We start from the raw sequence: 17,700 nt of genomic DNA on the forward strand, positions 1-17,700 counted from the left end.
GTTGAGAATTCTCTGTTCAGTTCAGTGCCCCATTTTATATTTGGGTTAATTAGCATTTTAAAGTCTAGTTTCTTGAGTTCTTTATATATTTTGGAGATCAGACCTTTGTCTGTTGCAGGGTTGGTGAAGATCTTCTCCCAGTAAGTGGGTTGCCTTTTTGTCTTAGTGACAGTGTCCTTTGCTTTACAGAAGCTTCTCGGTTTCAGGAGGTCCCATTTATTCAATGTTGTCCTTAATGTCTGTGCTGCTGGGGACATACGTAGGAAGTGATCTCCTGTGCCCATATGTTGTAGAGTACTTCCCACTTTCTCTTCTATCAAGTTCAGTGTATTTAGCCTGATATTGAGGTCTTTAATGCATTTGGACTTGAGTTTTGTGCATAGCGATAGATATGGATCTATTTTCATTCTTCTACAGGTTGACAACCAGTTCTGCCAGCACCATTTGTTGAAGATGCTTTCTTTCTTCATTGAATACTTTTAGATCCTTTATCAAAAATCAGGTGTTCATAGATTTGTGGGTTAAAATCCGGGTCTTCTACTCTATTTCATTGATCGACTTCTCTGTTTTTATGCCAATACCAAGCTGTTTTCACATGAGTTTAAACCATTGATGACACTTTTTATGAAGCTGGAGAACTTCCGTCCTACCCCATTTTCTCTTTACACTGAATTTTTGTCAATATGTATGGAGAAGACCGTATGAAGTGCTGTTTCTTGATAATGTCCTTCTTCCACATGATATATGCCATAACCTATGCAATCTGCCATCACCCAAGACTGCAAGTATCACCATCAACAAACATATATTTATAACTATATAGTCTAACAGTGTTTGATAACTCAATCCATTATTCATGAATTTTCATTCCTTTCTTAAATTGGAAAAGTGTGTCATTTCACAATTGGAGTATTTAATGGTCTGTAATATTTATCTGTTCATTTTCAACTCTGTTTTTTATTTAGAAAATTAGATTTGCAAAGTTTTCATCCTCCTCAATTATTTCATACAGTGATCCTATTCAGAAAAAAAAATACTCTTAAATTTTGTGACAAGAATTAGTTATCTATCCTTTAGCAAACGTCTCTCCTCTAACATATTTCAGTATAGTGAGAACACAGTTCCATCTACATGGAATCTGCTTATAATTGAGTGTAATAGTGACCCTCTTTGGTATAAGTCTGCCTATCAATTGGAAATCTCATTACCAATTCTACTCCATGGCTCATCCCCTAGTCCAATATCAGTGTGATACCTGCCTTGTCACACCTACTGTTCAATCATTATTGTCTTTTCATGAAATGTTTAAACTACTGCTACTGTTTCTTTACCAGAAAGGAAGAGCAAACTGCTTCTTTTTTTTTTTTTTTTTTTTGCTAATATTTCCTTAGTTTGGACTCGAAAACATCTCTGTGCTCTCTTTCCTTCCAAAAATTACATATGAGAAACCAGCATGGGAATCTTACATGATTGAACAAAATAAACATAAGGATTGAACTTAAAATATCAGGACTTAAGTTTCAGTAGGTTTAGAATTCAAATCTCTGGATCTTGCCTTAACTCATTAGATGATTAGGAGAAAGTAAAACTTCTGTGAAAAGTTCTTTTACATATAAAGTAAGGTTACTAATACGTATTGAACTGTGCAGTCGTGAATATGTAAATCATGATTGACATATTGTACACAATGCATACAGTATCTGCATGTGGTTTTTCTGTAAATTGACAGATTCTAATTGGATCTGTACTATCAGCTTGCATGTAATTTAATCAACAATTGTGTAAAGGGAGCACTTACTACGATTAAATTTATTTTGTATAAATCTACTTCCAATTATATGAGAATGCGTTTGTGAGTCTATCTGTTTGATCAGTCATTGACTTATGACTTAGACAAATTATGAGCAATTTAGACCTTTGTACAATTTTTCAGAAAAGATTTGTAAAAAGCAAAATTAATCCAATAAAAGCAATCTTCACTTTTCTGTCCTTTGTCTGGTTTTACAAAGACAAATATTTTATTTATCTGATAAATATTTTCTGTTAATTTATGGACTATGAGATAAACTCAGAAACAATGGACTTCAGCCCTGGGATAGTTACTGAGAATCTACTATGTAGTCAGCATTGTGCTGTGTGCATGTATATCTTTCCAATGCATGGCTAATAGTCATTATGATAATAAGTGGGCATGCTTTAATGGGTACAGAAGGAAGAACTACATTTCCATTTATGGACAGGGAGCCAAAATATTACTCTCTCTTTTGGGGACCTGGGTTTACTGATGACTTCTTTCTTCTTAATTAATGAAGCCATAGCAGGAGAGGAGGTGATGTATTTATTGTATACTGTTTAAGATTCTCTCATCAATTTCAGTAAGAAAAGTCACAGATCGGTGCCCTTAGCATGCACTTCTTTATTTGTTGTCAGCATTTGTACTTTAACTACATACATATTCCAGGGTGTTAATGTGCTGTACATTTGGGAACTGAAATAATTGACCAATACACAGCTGCAGAGCTGGGAAAGAGTAGTGGCCTCTTCATATTAGAAATTCTGTTCTGTCTGCTTCTTCATTCACTGCTAGTCCACTATGAAAAAGTTTGCATATACTTAGAATATGCTTATGCACACACATCAATATTAACTAACTGACATATTTTAATCCACAACTAGAGCTTCTGCATGAAATTTTAATTATTGTTAAAACTGGCTTGTAAAATGCCATGCTAAGAATGTGTGATGCATATTTCTAAGGCGAAACATATATGGATTAAGAGTCATCAAATAGATTTTCTTCAGATATCATTTAATTCCTTGCTTGTAGGCTTCTTATATAGAGATAATTTATAATATCAAAACAAAGTTCATATATTTCTTCTAATAATTAAAGTAAAATAAAAATGCACTATTTCTTATTTTCAAATGTTCCTGCAACCATATTTTATGATTTGATATTGATTCCACTATGAGAATACTAGCTATAAATTATTCACTATTATTGACTGGAAATTAAAAGATTGTAATCTTATTGAGATAAAAAAAGATTATTTTGTGCCTATTAATAATGGGCAAGATTAATCTGCTAGTCCTCTTAAGGTTATTTAGTTGCATATGCTAATAGGAATGATATCTAAATTAAAAACAGACTAAGACACATGGTCATTGTTGTAAATGAGATTGTATCTTAAAGGGAGCATGTCTAAATTTTAAAACAATAGTTGCATAGATTAATTTATATTTGGACTGAATATGTTACCTGTCTATATATTTTGGTCTCCTGCTTGCAGTTCTAGTCCTATTACTGTTTAATGAAAAATGTTTATACCATTGCATATATATCATACATGAGATGTTTGGAAACCTGTAATCATTTAATACATTTTTACATTAGTTAGTTTAACTTGGGTTTGTATTTACAGAGCGTCCACTTCACTACACAGAGAATGTATTGGAGCAGGTGCTTCAGTGGAGTTCATTAGCTGAACCTGGTTCTGCTTACCTTGTGGTGAAGAGATTCTTAACCATCGACACGATTAAGCACTGCAGAGGTAGGCATGCTTCCTTCACAGTGCAAAGGTCGTAAAAGTTCAAGTAGCTGAAGCATGGTTATCAAGAAACGAGTGGTGTCTGAAAATGGGGGAAAGGGAGTAGCAAAATACAGAATCTGATTCCATAGTATTGTGAGGAAGTTTTAGTGTGTCGCACTGTGGCTGCAGCTGGCTCATATGATGATACATGTAAATGTTCTGGAAGTAGTGGATTGTGTTTGTAAGGGTAGTTTGTGCTTATGCATGAATATTATAGTTTTTATGTTGACATTCATTTCTGGCTATTTAAAAGACCACAGGCCATCTAGCCTCTGAGATTGGGGGCGGTATAATTCTCATTTATTTAGATGATTTTTCAGACCAAATAAGCACAAATACAAGGACATAACAGTGAACTGGAAGGAATCACAACAGTGTTCAACAAGAAGTCAGCTAGCACAGCAAACCATAGACAACTGTCTCTCAACATGTATGAGAAGTCAAAAGCTTGATCTTGAAACTTTTCTGTTGTGTTGTCATCAATTGACAATTTAGGGAATGTTTCATCTTGTCTTATTCTTAAAGCAATCTTCAGAACTAAGCATTAATATCTGTCAATATAAATTTACATATTACTTTGATAAGTAATGTCAGCAATAACCATTATTACTTATTATTCATATATAATTAACCAAGCACTGCAGATATCATAGGTCATTTAAACTTCTAAAATATTTTTTTGTTATTAAATGTATGTTTGGCTCAAGTCTATTACCATCTTCAATTTCTCCCCTTTCCCATTTACAACTTAGGGTGATTTGAGTAAATATTTTTTTGAATGCTTGATCCCAGTTGGTGAACAGATTTGAAAGGATTAAGAAGAATAGCCTTGGAGATGTGTCAGTGAGAATAGGCTTTGAGGTTTCAAAATCCCAGGTCAGGCCCAGTCTCTTTTAAGTTATCAGATACTTCTCCAGCATTATGCCTTCCTATCAGACACCACCCTCCCTGCCGTAATGACAATGGACTAAACCCCTTGAAGCTGTAAGCATGCCCACTGTTAAGTGCTTCCTTTTATAGTTGCCTTGATCATGGTGTCTCATTAGAGAAGTTGAAAAGTAATTAAGACACTTTTTCCTCCTATCTTTTTATGTTCTCTGTCTCTGCCTCTGTCTCTCTGTGTCTCTGTCTCTCTCTCTCTCTCTGTGTGTGTGTGTGTGTGTTAATACTCACTAAATCCATTTAGTGCCTGTCTATATGTATATAGATGAAGGAGCATCTAGTAAATCATAGGCAGCCTCTCAAAACCTGCATCCCTGAAGAAAACTGACTCTCTTCTCCCAGCAGCCATGCATTGCCAGTAGCTCCTTAGACAGGGGTGGGACTTCATGAAATCCTCCCCTACTCACACTGGGATTATCTCTAGTTTAATCTTGTGTAACTGTTCTACATGTAGTCCCAGGCATTGTGAGCCCATGTGTGCAAATGTGTTGTCATGTCCAGACAACATTGCTGCACTGCATATGTTCATTTATTTCTATCTGCTCCAGTCGGCTACCAATCCCTGATCCCTGAGAGGAGGGAGTGTGGCATGGAACTCTTAGGCAGAGCTGCACACTCCGCAGTTTTTGTTTCTGTACAATAACCTATTGTATATTTCTGTGTTAATTAGCTCTACTGCAAAAGAAGCTTCTCTAATGAGGGTTGAGAGATACGCTTGTCTATGAGCATAAAGATAAGAACTTCAGCACCATTTATTCCTGTGTCTGTTTAACATCAGAATAGTACTAGGTTCAGCTCTAGGGCCTTTTAAAACCTTTTTTAGAAGACTGTATCAATTTTCATATTATTTTATTTTATAAGTGAAAATTAGAGAAAGTAATTTGCACAACATTCCACAGTTAGTAAATACCAGTTTTGAAAACAAATTGTTCTATTGTCTAATGATTTTAAAAATTAAAATTAGAAGAGGTGGTGGTTGAAGAGCTTTAATTGTGTAAATGTGCTCAGTTGGATTTTCACCTCATACATGCTCATCGGTCAGTGAGTTCTTAATTTCAGCAAAGTTTCATATGGTAGTTTCTAATTTCATAGTAAGGTCTTTTATATTTTATACTAATTCAGATTGGTTTTATCAAGTGGACTTTTTATTTTCAATCATTTAAATAAGCAAATAAATACTAATTTTAGTATAGAAACTTAGCCTTCCACAACCTTTATCTTTAAATCTCTTTACTACCCCCATGTTCTTTAAAAGACATCCTTCTCATATCTGATCCTATGAATGCAGCAGACATCCATGTCACAGTGTTCTCACCTAGAGGAGGTTGTGCCTCCCCCCAGGAACACGGCAGGGTATCTGTAGACCTTTGTGAGCATCACAGTAGGGGATAGTGTGAGAGACTAGGAGTGTCTGATATTTAGATGCTGGGTTCTGCAAATGACTCGAAAAAGCACAGAGAAGTCCACACAGTTGATTTTCTAGACCAAATGGCAGTGGTGATAACTTCGAGCATCTCTGGAGTGCTTTGTAGCTATTTGTATGTTAGTTATTCTTCTTTAACATGGAATACAAAAATATGTCAGGAAAATCTTGAATTAGCTGTGTAGCTTTTCATTAAACATGCAAAGCCATGGGTTTGATTTCCAGTTCTCATAAGATTTAAATATCAAAGAATCATGATTTTTTATGAATCATCTCCTTTTAAAATTGTGGAATATATCAAATCACTTCATGTTTTTAATAGAAATAAAATTTCTCTTGTATCCAGTGTTATTCTTTCAGTGATAATCTTCTTTTAATATTGTCTAATTGTCCACATTTCCAGTTGTTGAAAATTTGCACCTCCATGCAATATCTCAGCCAACTCAGAGCATCTCTGAAGTGTCTTTTAGTGTTGTGATAATGTGATTTTAAAAAAATACAAGGAAGCTGGGTGTTGGTGATACATACCTTTACTCCTAGCACAGAGGCAGAGCTCTGTGAGTTTAAGGTCAACCTGGTCTAAAGAGTGAGTGCCTGGACAGGCTCCAAAGCTATACAGAGAAACAGTGTCCTGAAAACAAAAGAAAAGAACATAACAAAACAAAATATGAGGAATTAAAACATAGAGGGTTACGACAGGAAACGAGGTTTTGTGCACATGGATAGGGTATCCCAAAGAGGACTACCCTTCCTAGTTTTTCAGATGTGAAAAAAATCAGGAAGGTACAGATTTAGTTGAGACCTGCTCTTAACAGCACTGGTAACAAACTAGATCTTACCTTAGTGCCCCTGGTATTCCATTGTATCCTCCTGATGGTAAAAGTCAGTACTTGTGTAAACATCCCTGTAATCATTGCAGAACTCAAGCAGATGAAAGAAAACATCCCTAAGGTGGCATTTTTAATTGTATCTTTTATCCCTTAAAACAATTTTAATATTTTAAATTTAAATATATTTCGATTTTATTCTTCCCCTCCCCTAAGTCTTTCAGAGCCTCTCCCTTCTCCAACCACCCACACCAGATGGCAACCAAATAAAAGTACATACAAAAAAACTATGGAGTCCATTATATGTTAATCCACTGCTCCTGAATGTGAGATCTGCCCTGGAGTGGTTGATACACCCAGTATCACTACATTGAAGAAAACTGACATCCCCCTGCCAGCAACTGCAGATGGTAGTTAAACTTTACTTCAGTTGTTAACTTTTACCCTAGTAGCTACATTTTTATTAATCCAGTCATTACTTTTTTTTCCAGACAATTGGGTGAAGCATTCTTTCAGAGTACAATGTTAGTTACCTTTGCTATTAATCTTTTATTTTCTGCTTTTGTCTTAAAAGGGTCGAAGCCACGGCACAAATCTCTACTTCCATATTATCCCTAGTTCATTTGTCAATGTATTTGCGGCTGTCTGTGATTTTTCTGTGTGTAGGGCATTCTTTCTGAAATTAATATATATCCAACAAAGTGAATGAGATCCTAGAAACGTACCAGAAGTAAATGTTTTTATTGAAGCATTTTCTGCTTGTTATTTTGGGCCACAAATAGGAATTATAAACTGCTTAAAAGACTTTAACTATTTATTCCATAAATTTTCCATTAATGCTTTAAAAGAGTTTGATTGATACTCAGATTGCTAAAGCAAAATAGTTTCTTCTATTATAGTTATTTTTACATGTATTACATGTTGAGATTGTCTTTTTAAATTGGCTGTAGACTTTTAAAAAGTCAGTTTCTTAAATAATGATTTTCACCAATGAGTGTGTTTTTCAGTATTCTTAACTTTCTTAATGTCTTTTATATTATGACAAATTTTGGATGTGGTAGGTATTCCATCTTCTTTATGTCAGTTGCCAAATGTCTTTTTAGTCAAAGTGACTGCCTATTTATTCTAGAACCATTGTTCCATTTGTAATATCCATTACACCCTACAATGTATACATAAAAATAATATAAGCATGGCTATTGTGATTTCACTAACAATTTGTTAACATAAAACTTTTATTTAAGAAGAAAATCAGAGAAAAATGTAGAGCTCAATAAAAATCAATTTTTATAAAGTCAGTGAAGGAGTGATAGTACGGATATTTTTACCATTGTTAAAATTTTAAAAATTCTTAATGACCAAGAAGATATCAATGCTTTGAGAGCAAGATTAATCAGATGTAACCACATTTGCTCTAAGTAACATATAACTAATGATTCTACCGCTCATTAAAACAAAGTTGGCAGAGTACATGCATAGAAGTGTGACACCCTGGCTTCAATCTATAGCAATTTTAAGGAGTTGCACTAAAACATCCTTTGCTAATTGTCTTTTCTTCCCTAAGTGTTCATTGTCAATGTCTATTTCTTCCATAGCATTCATTCATTTCTAGATATATGAGTTTGCCTTGCATTTTATTGATTTTGTAACTTTTTTTTATTATATGGAAAAAGCATATATCGTGTTTCCATCACTTACTGAGTTTAGAACTTTTTTATACAATATTTGCTCTATTATAAGGATTTTGATTTCCTCAGCTGTCCTACTGTACCCAAGCCATTTAAAATGTAGCCATCAAACTCACAGAGATCTGCCTGCCTCTGCCTCCCGAGTGCTGGGATTAAAGGCGTGCGCCACCACCGTCCGGCAGTGAGTTCGAGGCCAGCCTGGACTACAAGAGCTAGTTCCAGGACAGGAACCAAAAAGCTACGGAGAAACCCTGTCTCAGAAAATCAAAAAAAAATTAGCCATCATAAGTAGGCATAGATTGTAGAATCGTGCAGCATTTACTTACTGCTCATTCATTATAGGTAATGAGATAATGTAGTTTACTTTTATACAAATACATGGAGTAAATATTTCTCTTCATTACTTAAAACTCTGTGTTTGTTCAGGAATGGCATTTAATATCTTAGAATCATTTATTGTCATGGGCATTGTTGTTATGAGTTAATTAACTCGAAAAGAAAGATAATAATCTTCCTCACATTTCATTTCTCCCCTAGGGGTTAAAAATTGAAACACTGAGATAAAGAAAATGAAATTTCATTTAAGTTGCTATTTAGACTTTATCATAGTTATTATTCTAAGACTGTCTTTTATTCAGTTTCACTTATATTAAGTTTAAGTTTAAACTTCTGTAATCTTCCAGATTAAGTAATTTTATATTGCTGAAACATATTTTAATAAAAACTTTTAAATTGCTCTAATATAATTTACTTATAGAATCAAATCTTAACAATAGGAATATAGAAGAAATACTTTAAGCATGTAACATGTAGCCCACTGAAGATCCGTGTGTGTTTGTTGATTTATATTGCTGTATATGGCAGATGCTTCAGTTGCAATTTGTCTTAGAACTAAGCAGTCCAAATGTAATAGCTTTTGGAAAACTCACACTTGGACACTTAAAACCTTTGCTATTAGTAAATGTAAGAAAAATCACAGCAAAATTGAAAGTATGAATCATAGTTCAGTTAAATATTTGTTTTCCACTGTCCACGGAGTCTTGCTGAATCCACATATGAATACAAGTTCGAAGAGTTGACCTAGTCCACCTCCAGGGGAAGTGTTGTCTTGAAGATATATGATAATGATCTTTGGTTGTCACTGTAGACTGTGACTGTCCAGATATTTTCCGATACACTAATTCTGTAGGGAAGAAACCAATTGGTAAGTTTTATTAGCTTTCTGTTTCATGCCGGAATCTGTAACAGGAAATTTAATGGATTGTTAAGCAGCATCTTTACACAGAGGGAAGAAAAATTCTAAATGTCCAAAACCTCTTTAGTGTAGGACTACAAATACAGATTGCACTGAGTGACTATTATGGGTCAAAATGCCTACATAGTGCTTTCATGCTCATAAAACTCTTCTCACTATATCATCTTAGCAGGAATATCTTCTAGTGAGGAAAATGTCATTCTTTGCTTATTCTTGTCTCAGGATAGAAAATAAAATTCTATGTTAGATGTTAAGATATCTGATTTCTAATTGTAGGTCTTTTTTCAACTTGTCAGAGAACCACAGTAATCCCCAACTTTCAAATTTATAAATTTAATAACACATCTACTTTTTTATTAATTATTTTTTTAAATTTATTTTACATCCAGACTGCAGTTTCTCCTTCCTCCTCTCCTACTGTTTGTTCCTTTGCCTCCCTTCTACCCCCTGCCCTTCTAATCCTCCTCTGTTTCTGTTGAGAAAGGGCTTTATGACTCACAGGAGGTGCAAAATATATAAAGCTTTCAAAATGCTAAAGGACTATTTATACCTTTATGGTTATTAAGAGAGTGTTTAAAACTATACCCTGATTTAATATTAAAAAATGTATCACTTTCCATGCTAGGTATATTTTGGAAACAGTTTATTTTGATTCTGTTTAATAATAAACACAGCATAGAAAAGCAATTATTTGCTTTCTGCAGTTTTAACTTCTAGTATAAATTGGAAAAATCTCTCTGGTGCAAATAGCCTAAGAAGTTATATCACAGTGCTATTTATTTATAATTTATCTATTTATACATATATATAATCTAATTTTAGAATGATACTATTTCTAGGCAAGTAACAGATAGGGGACTTTTATTCTGGGAATGGCAGTATGTGCCTGCAGTCACAGGTCTTTAAGACATATGCAGGAGGATGATAGGTTTGAGAACTGGCTGGAATAGTGAGACCTTGTTTAAAAAAATCAAACAGGAGTGATGATTAATAGCCTAAGATACAGTTTAATTATATATACATATATATTTTTTCATGTTTTACTATTCACTATAGAAATTAGACAAAACCCTTTTTCTCTTTTCTAGATATAAGTAAGTTTTCTTCATAAGTTAATGTTAATGGAAAATATGAAAGAAGGGGAGAGAGACAGACAGAGAGAAAGTTTGCACATGCAAGAGAAGACATTACATTTAGTTAGCTACTATATCCAGGTTCTTCTTACTGGTAAAACTAAAATATACTTTGAAGGAATGCTACACAATAAATGGAATATTGTAATTTCTCCATGTAATAAGAAGTACACATTTACTGTGCAATTCATATTCAACAAAGGGAAAATGAGTAAGTTTGAAGTTGGGAGGTGTCTTTGGAAATTGCCTACAAATATTGGCCAAATGACTTAGCCGTAGCTTATTTCACTCAAAGGTGCTGCCTGTTTATGTCCTCCTGCATTAATATGCATGGAAAGCTTCAGCAAGGGATTATTTTTTCAAATGATGTCACAGCTTGTAGAACTGATCTTTCCAACAAGAGCAGAGGCATATACTGGTTTTAATAATCTAATTACTCACAAATGAATATCCCAGTGTAACTGGAAATATACCAGTTTGTTTTCTTAACTACAGACTGTAACGAATAACTTCGTTTGCCACTTAAAGGATCATGTATGTGGGTTTGTGTGTTTTAGATACTGCATCGACTATCTACGGATAGTGGCTTATTTTTTCCCTCTTCCCGTTTGTCCATTTGAATTTAAAAATTATGTTCTTGCACATAACATTTAAGTAATTTTTCCTATTGAGTTTGGGAGTTAGTCACTAGAAGTTACTAGACTTTACCCATGCAAAAACTAGAGCATGAAGACATTATATAACTCCATATAATTATATGTAATAGTACATATTATAATATAATAATATAATGTACACTCCATCAAGAAACCTGCTAGTAAGTGGAAGAGCAAGCATTAGGGTCAGAACTTCAGAGACAGCCCAGCTTCTAGTCTGTCTTTAACCCTTACAGCCCTGAAATCAAGAGTGGATCACTCAGTGGGTTTCTAGTCACAGATACAATCTATAAGTCATCAGAATGTCTTTCTCGCCACTCCATACAGAACATATTTTATTAGTTTTAGGGAACACCAGTTAGGGAATTTGTACTTTTATGTAAAACATGGATCAAACCGTTTGTAAATCTTATGTTTTAGAGCAGGTTCAGTGTCTTGACATACCTCTTCTGTATTTGTATACCATCTTCTCTGTCATGTTATATGCACAGAATTGTTTTGTGTGTTTTTGCAGCAGCAAACAACTTTCCCTTCAGGGCAGAAGTTCTGCCTCTGCTCTTATGGATGTGATTCTCACCCTCCACCCCCACCCCCCACACACCAAAAGTAATAGCCTAGACATGAACCATAGAAGAGAACTCTTAAGAATTGTGATAAAAATGCTGAGGTGTAGCTGTCTACAAATGAGGGCATCTGGTGCGGTTGCAGGCAGGAAGGACTCAGTTTTCTGTAAGGGGCTGGCTATTTGGAGTTTGACCATGCTCCAGGGAGTGAGTATATAGGCAACACAAATTGAATTTGTGTGGGTTTTTTGTTGTTGTTTTCTTTTTCTTCTTATTTTTAGGGATTCACCAGGATGGGGAGCAGATCTGGGAGGACTGGGAAGTGTGATAAAGATGCATGATATGAAATCCCCAAATAATCAATAAAAACATTAGTTGTAAATAAAATTATTTTTCTAATAGTAAAAGGGTTAGGGGGAAGCATTTGTTTTCTTATTTGAAGTGCTAACCAAACAAGTTTCGCTAAGCTCCAAGTACCCGTGCTTGAGTGGCAGTGAAGGTAATCGGGTGTTAGGATTCGATTAGAGGAAAACAGATACTAAACGAAGTAGTGTCTGTTAGTGTACAGTCTGGATCGTTCTCTGGGATACTTAGTGCTTTGGAGAATGCTTTGTCTCTTTAGATCTGTTATAATAACAAAGGTGAGTTAGATGATTTACCCAAGTTTATCACTGAGCATTTTCTTCCATTAGAGCAATTCTGTGAAATAGCTACTCCTTTCAGTTGAAAGTAAAAATACACATAATGCATCTTTCCAAGTCACTTTTCCCAATTCTTCCTTCGTGCAACACTTTCTATCCTTAGACATTTACATAGCATCATGCCTAGTATTTATATCCTTGGCCCCATTATCTGTGAAATCCAACTTCTGATTAGGTAAATAGAACCCAATGAGAGGGGTGTGGCTACCAGGTTCACTATGTGTCATTACAAACTTTATTCCCTGGAAGTAAGGGAGTAGCATGAAGTATCATTCTGCTATCAAAGAATCTAAGGATCACAGTCCTCTAAAGAAGCCACAGTGAAAAAATATGAACAGGTGGATTTAATTTTGCTATGTTAGTATATTTTATTTAACATTGTGTATTCAAAATATAATAATTTAATCTTGCAGCCAATGTTTAGAAATCTGATCTTGAGGCTACCACAATGGCCTAGGAATTAAAGACTCCTGCCAGCAAACATGAGGGTCTGAATTTTATCTCTAGATCTCACACAAAGAAGGGAGAACTGGTTCTTCATGTTTTCCTCTGGCCTCCATGCGTGCTCCATGTCCCTACTATCAATAAATATGTATTTTAAAAAGGAATGGAGGGCTGGAGAGATGGCTCAGTGGTTAAGAGCATCGCCTGCTCTTCCAAAGGTCATGAGTTCAATTCCCGGCAACCACATGGTGGCTCACAACCATCTGTAACGATCTGCAAACACACACAGATTGAATATTGTATACATAATAAAAAGGAATGGAATTTTCCTTTCTTAAACAAAATCTTTAATATTTTAAAATATATGATGCTGGAGAGGTGGTTTTGTGGTTACAGCATTTACTGCTTTTGAATTTCAGTTCCCAGCACCCACAGAGGGCAGCTGACAGCCATCTGCAGCTCCCACTCTAGGAGCCCTAATGACCCCCTCTGGCTTCCAACAGCACCCACATTAATATGGCATATATTCAAACAGATACATACGTGCAGTCAAATAAAAATAAGTCCTTGAAGAGAGAAAACACAAATGCCTTATACTGTATCTCCAATAAGTGAAAATGGACCCAATTTCCAGAAGTCTGTTTTGTTTTACAGAGAAAAGTATCAAAGAAGGTGCCTTAAAACTCAAAGAAGAGCCATCTAAAATACTGTCTGGGAATAAGTTTCAAGACCGATACGTTGTTTTACGAGATGGACATCTCTTTATTTACAAGGATCCAAAGGTAATTGGATAAGCAGCATGTGGATTATTATTTTGTGTGGATATTTATGTCTTTATCTGACACTGGTCACAGCCATCTCTCTTTAAAACAACATTTGAAATACGCTGATGACTTCCTTCAGTGTCTGAGATGTAATGTGACTTAGTCTTCCTGTAGCTTTTCTGTGTTGTTGAAAGAAAATTACTTCTCACTGAAGAGGCTTTAAGTATGTTAACATAGACTATCCTATAAATCCGCATCATATCCAGCAGAGTCGAGAGGGAGAGTGTTATATTCTAAAGGCAGAAATAGGCTTTGGGTGAGCTAATGGAGATTAAATGAAGAGTGGTGTAGAAAAGACAAAACCCCAATTCTATAATGAATGTTAACATCTTCCCTATGCACTTGAATAAGTATCATATTTATTGGCTCCTACAGATTATTCCCTGTAAGTTCTGAATTTATTTAGGACATGCATGGAGAACTAGATATTTTTAAAGCAGAGTTAGGTAAATGATGCAGCTATAAAATACTGAATTTGGTGTCAGAAAATCTCATCTTCGCTAAGAGTTAGTGATGTGAATAAGTAACTTAACATCTCTGCCCCTCTTACAAATGTGGTAATTATAATTTGAGTCCTATAGAGCAATCACATCAATTTTTAAACTAAAGTACGTATGAGTATTTTTTGAAATATGAAAAAATTTTAATAATATATTATCATAACAGTGTACTTATAAAGATACCCCTAAGATTAGGTAAGTTACAGAATAAAAAAAATAATGTTCGTAGTATCTATATCTGAAAAAATGATTCATGCAGGATGTTAAGGGTAATTCTGTATCCCAAGAAAGACATCCCAGTAAACATTTGAGAATAGAATTGAGCAGATACTACATGAAGGAAGCTATAGAAATGACTCATGAGCCTCTAAACCTAGAGTTCAACATCATTAGTCATCATTAGAATGCAGTTTTACCATTTGTTTTGATGAGAATCATAACTGACATCTCCAGTTTGTGGAAAGGTAAAATCCTACTGTTTATGTAGAGTTCTTTAACAGTTTCAAAATAAAGTTATTCATCCACCTGCCATTTATAACCTCCAAGCACTTGTAAATGAATGTTCGTTGGCAGCTTCATTCACAGATGTTTCCATAAATAGGAGAATAATGTATTCGTAGATAGAAAACATACTTATGAGATTTCTAGTACATGTCACAACATGGATAAACAAAAGAAGCACTACAGTCAGTATGGAACCATATGAGAGACCATTCTGTTCACTCTGTGGTGAAGGAACTCTGAAAGGATTTGCTTGACCTAACACACTCGAAAGGGAGCCCGACTGAGGATCACATGGTTGTTGTTTGCTGTTGTGATTCTGTTCTCTCTGCAAAAACTTGCTAAACTTTTAGAAATAAGACACCTATGTGCTTTGAGTTATGCAAATGGATTTTAAGATTCTTGAACCTCAGATTTGCATTTGTGAAAATCAAAGCTGGACTTTACAGTTGATTATTTTAGTGATCTAAAACATGGGCTGGTTTAACCTTGTCTACTTTTCTGTAATGAGCCATCAACCTTGTTCTAATTTATTTGATCATTTATCTTCCATACTTGTACTGTTGGTGAAGAGGCTTGTATTCATTGCATATCACCAAAGGACTTTTAATTATCAAATTGAGTATTTGTGTCCAATAAAGGATCTGACTCTTTCTACTATACACCAACAGAAAGCCCATAAGAAGCTAATATTTTAGTATTAATTTCATGAAGGAACAGCACTGTGGTCTCAATATCCCAAAATAATGATAGTGTAGCTACTGTGTGGCAGTAGAATATGTGGATTTACTGACTTCATGGCATGTTTCTAAAAGCTCCCTGCAATAGGGACTATCACTATCCCTCCTGGATACATGAAGAAACAGAGTTGCAAAAACTTTATATAAATAGCCGGAAACTATATATCCAATGAGAGGTGAAGACAGAATCCATTCCCAGATTTTAGTCTTCAAAGGCTTTATGAAAGGATTACTTGAGAACAATACATTAATATTATGTTAGCTCAGTGTTTTGGCTGAAAATTTATTTAAATATGATTGAACCTTTTCATCCAAATAGTACTAAGTGTACTTAAATTTGATCATACAGTGGTTCAAGAGATGGCTTAGCAACTAAGAGCAATGGCTACTTCTCCACCAGTCCCAGATTTTCTTCATAGCACCAGCATGGCTGTTCACAAACATCTGTATCTCCAGTCCTAGGGGACCAGACACCATCAACTGGTGAAAGTGCCAGGCATTCCTATAGTAGACTAACATCCATTTAGGATCATCTAAATATCTCATAAATAGGACTTTAAACCATAGGGACCACAGTTGTAGAATACAGTTTGGTTAATAAATCCTTAAAATCCATTTATCCCACCAAAATAAATCCATCCAGCTCATGCCTTCCCTTGCAATCGAGGACAGCAGATCAGAAATTCTTTCTTTAAACTCAAAATATTTTTGTTTTCTCACCCCATGATTTTACTCATTTTTTTCATACCACAGGTCTGTCAATATTGGTTATTATGCCATTGCCGGTGCTAACTTTTCAAATGATTGACCATTAAATTAGCAATAGTAAAATCTTTCTATTTATTTGAGTAAAGATTTGACTCTGGGACAGTTTCCAGTAATATATCTGCCCTGTATACATTCAAAAAATTATTTCCTGAGAAGGAAACAGGAATTATAAACTGAGAAGTATACTTAAAGCAACTGTTAATTGGAAATAATTTATGAATGTTCATTAACAACAAATTAGGGTAATACACATGGGAAGATAGATTTGTTTTCACAGGTTTTCCATGCACAGAAAATGTTAATTAAAATATGTTCAGAACTGATTTACATGAAAGGTGAGAGGTTTCAAAGAACATTGCCATTACACTGTTAATCGTGTGAAAAAATGAGTAAGGAAAGGTAAAAAAGCAAATGAGTAAGGGGGGGGGGGGGTATCCTTAACAGTTGCATGAACTGATAAGCAGACTCTTTTTTTGCCGCAGGAATATTTTTGAAGTTCACTTATTTATTTGCTTTAATTAATGACTTCACATTGAAATATAGTAACTCAAGCAACACATTGTAGATGCCATAAAAGTTTAGTTTATTGGCTTTGTGGAGGCATTCCCAAGGAATTAGACATACCCGGGGCGGTGTATCATGCCAGCTGAGTTTTACTTTTATAAAACTTTCCATTGGGACTTTTGCAGTTCCTTGCTATGCATGTTGAGTTTAAACATCAAAACGCACGAGACTTTACAGTGGTATAAAGTGATAAGCTTGCATGCCAGGAGTGGTGTGGGGGAATTTCAATACTTTATACTCTTTATCTACAACCAGAAAGTCTTTGAAATGCAGGCAGTCTTGGACTTGCCAATGTCCCGGATAAGTAAATACCAGCAACATTGGGTATCGGCAGTGTAAGACATGCAAATGCCCTCATTCTCATGCCATTGGAATTGTTGCCCTTCACTCTACTGTATAGCTAAGCATACCAATGTGTAGCAGGGATTGGCCAACTAAACTTCTGGGGAGGATATTAGCCTCAGTTGTAGTATGATTTAACCTTTACAAAGGTAACCGGGAATCAGCTTATTGCAGGCAAGCCTAGAGGCCAGCTGTGAGTTTCTTGGGCACTGTCTATAGAAGGCTTCTTAACTGCGGTA

General features: G+C 34.9%; 1 protein-coding gene across 2 annotated transcripts in view; it reads left to right on the forward strand.

Annotated features, from left to right (window-relative positions):
• The window catches only part of Arap2 (ArfGAP with RhoGAP domain, ankyrin repeat and PH domain 2), a 152,675-nt gene that overhangs the window by 115,770 nt on the left and 19,205 nt on the right, over window positions 1-17,700 (forward strand). For both annotated transcript variants that reach the window (XM_075943488.1, XM_075943489.1), the window contains 2 exons: window positions 3,423-3,551; window positions 13,877-14,004. In XM_075943488.1, the coding sequence (XP_075799603.1) occupies window positions 3,423-3,551; window positions 13,877-14,004 (257 nt within the window). The remainder of the gene's footprint in view (window positions 1-3,422; window positions 3,552-13,876; window positions 14,005-17,700) is intronic.

The sequence above is a fragment of the Microtus pennsylvanicus genome, chromosome 12 (assembly GCF_037038515.1).
Source record: "Microtus pennsylvanicus isolate mMicPen1 chromosome 12, mMicPen1.hap1, whole genome shotgun sequence".
Classification (NCBI taxonomy): domain Eukaryota; kingdom Metazoa; phylum Chordata; class Mammalia; order Rodentia; family Cricetidae; genus Microtus; species Microtus pennsylvanicus.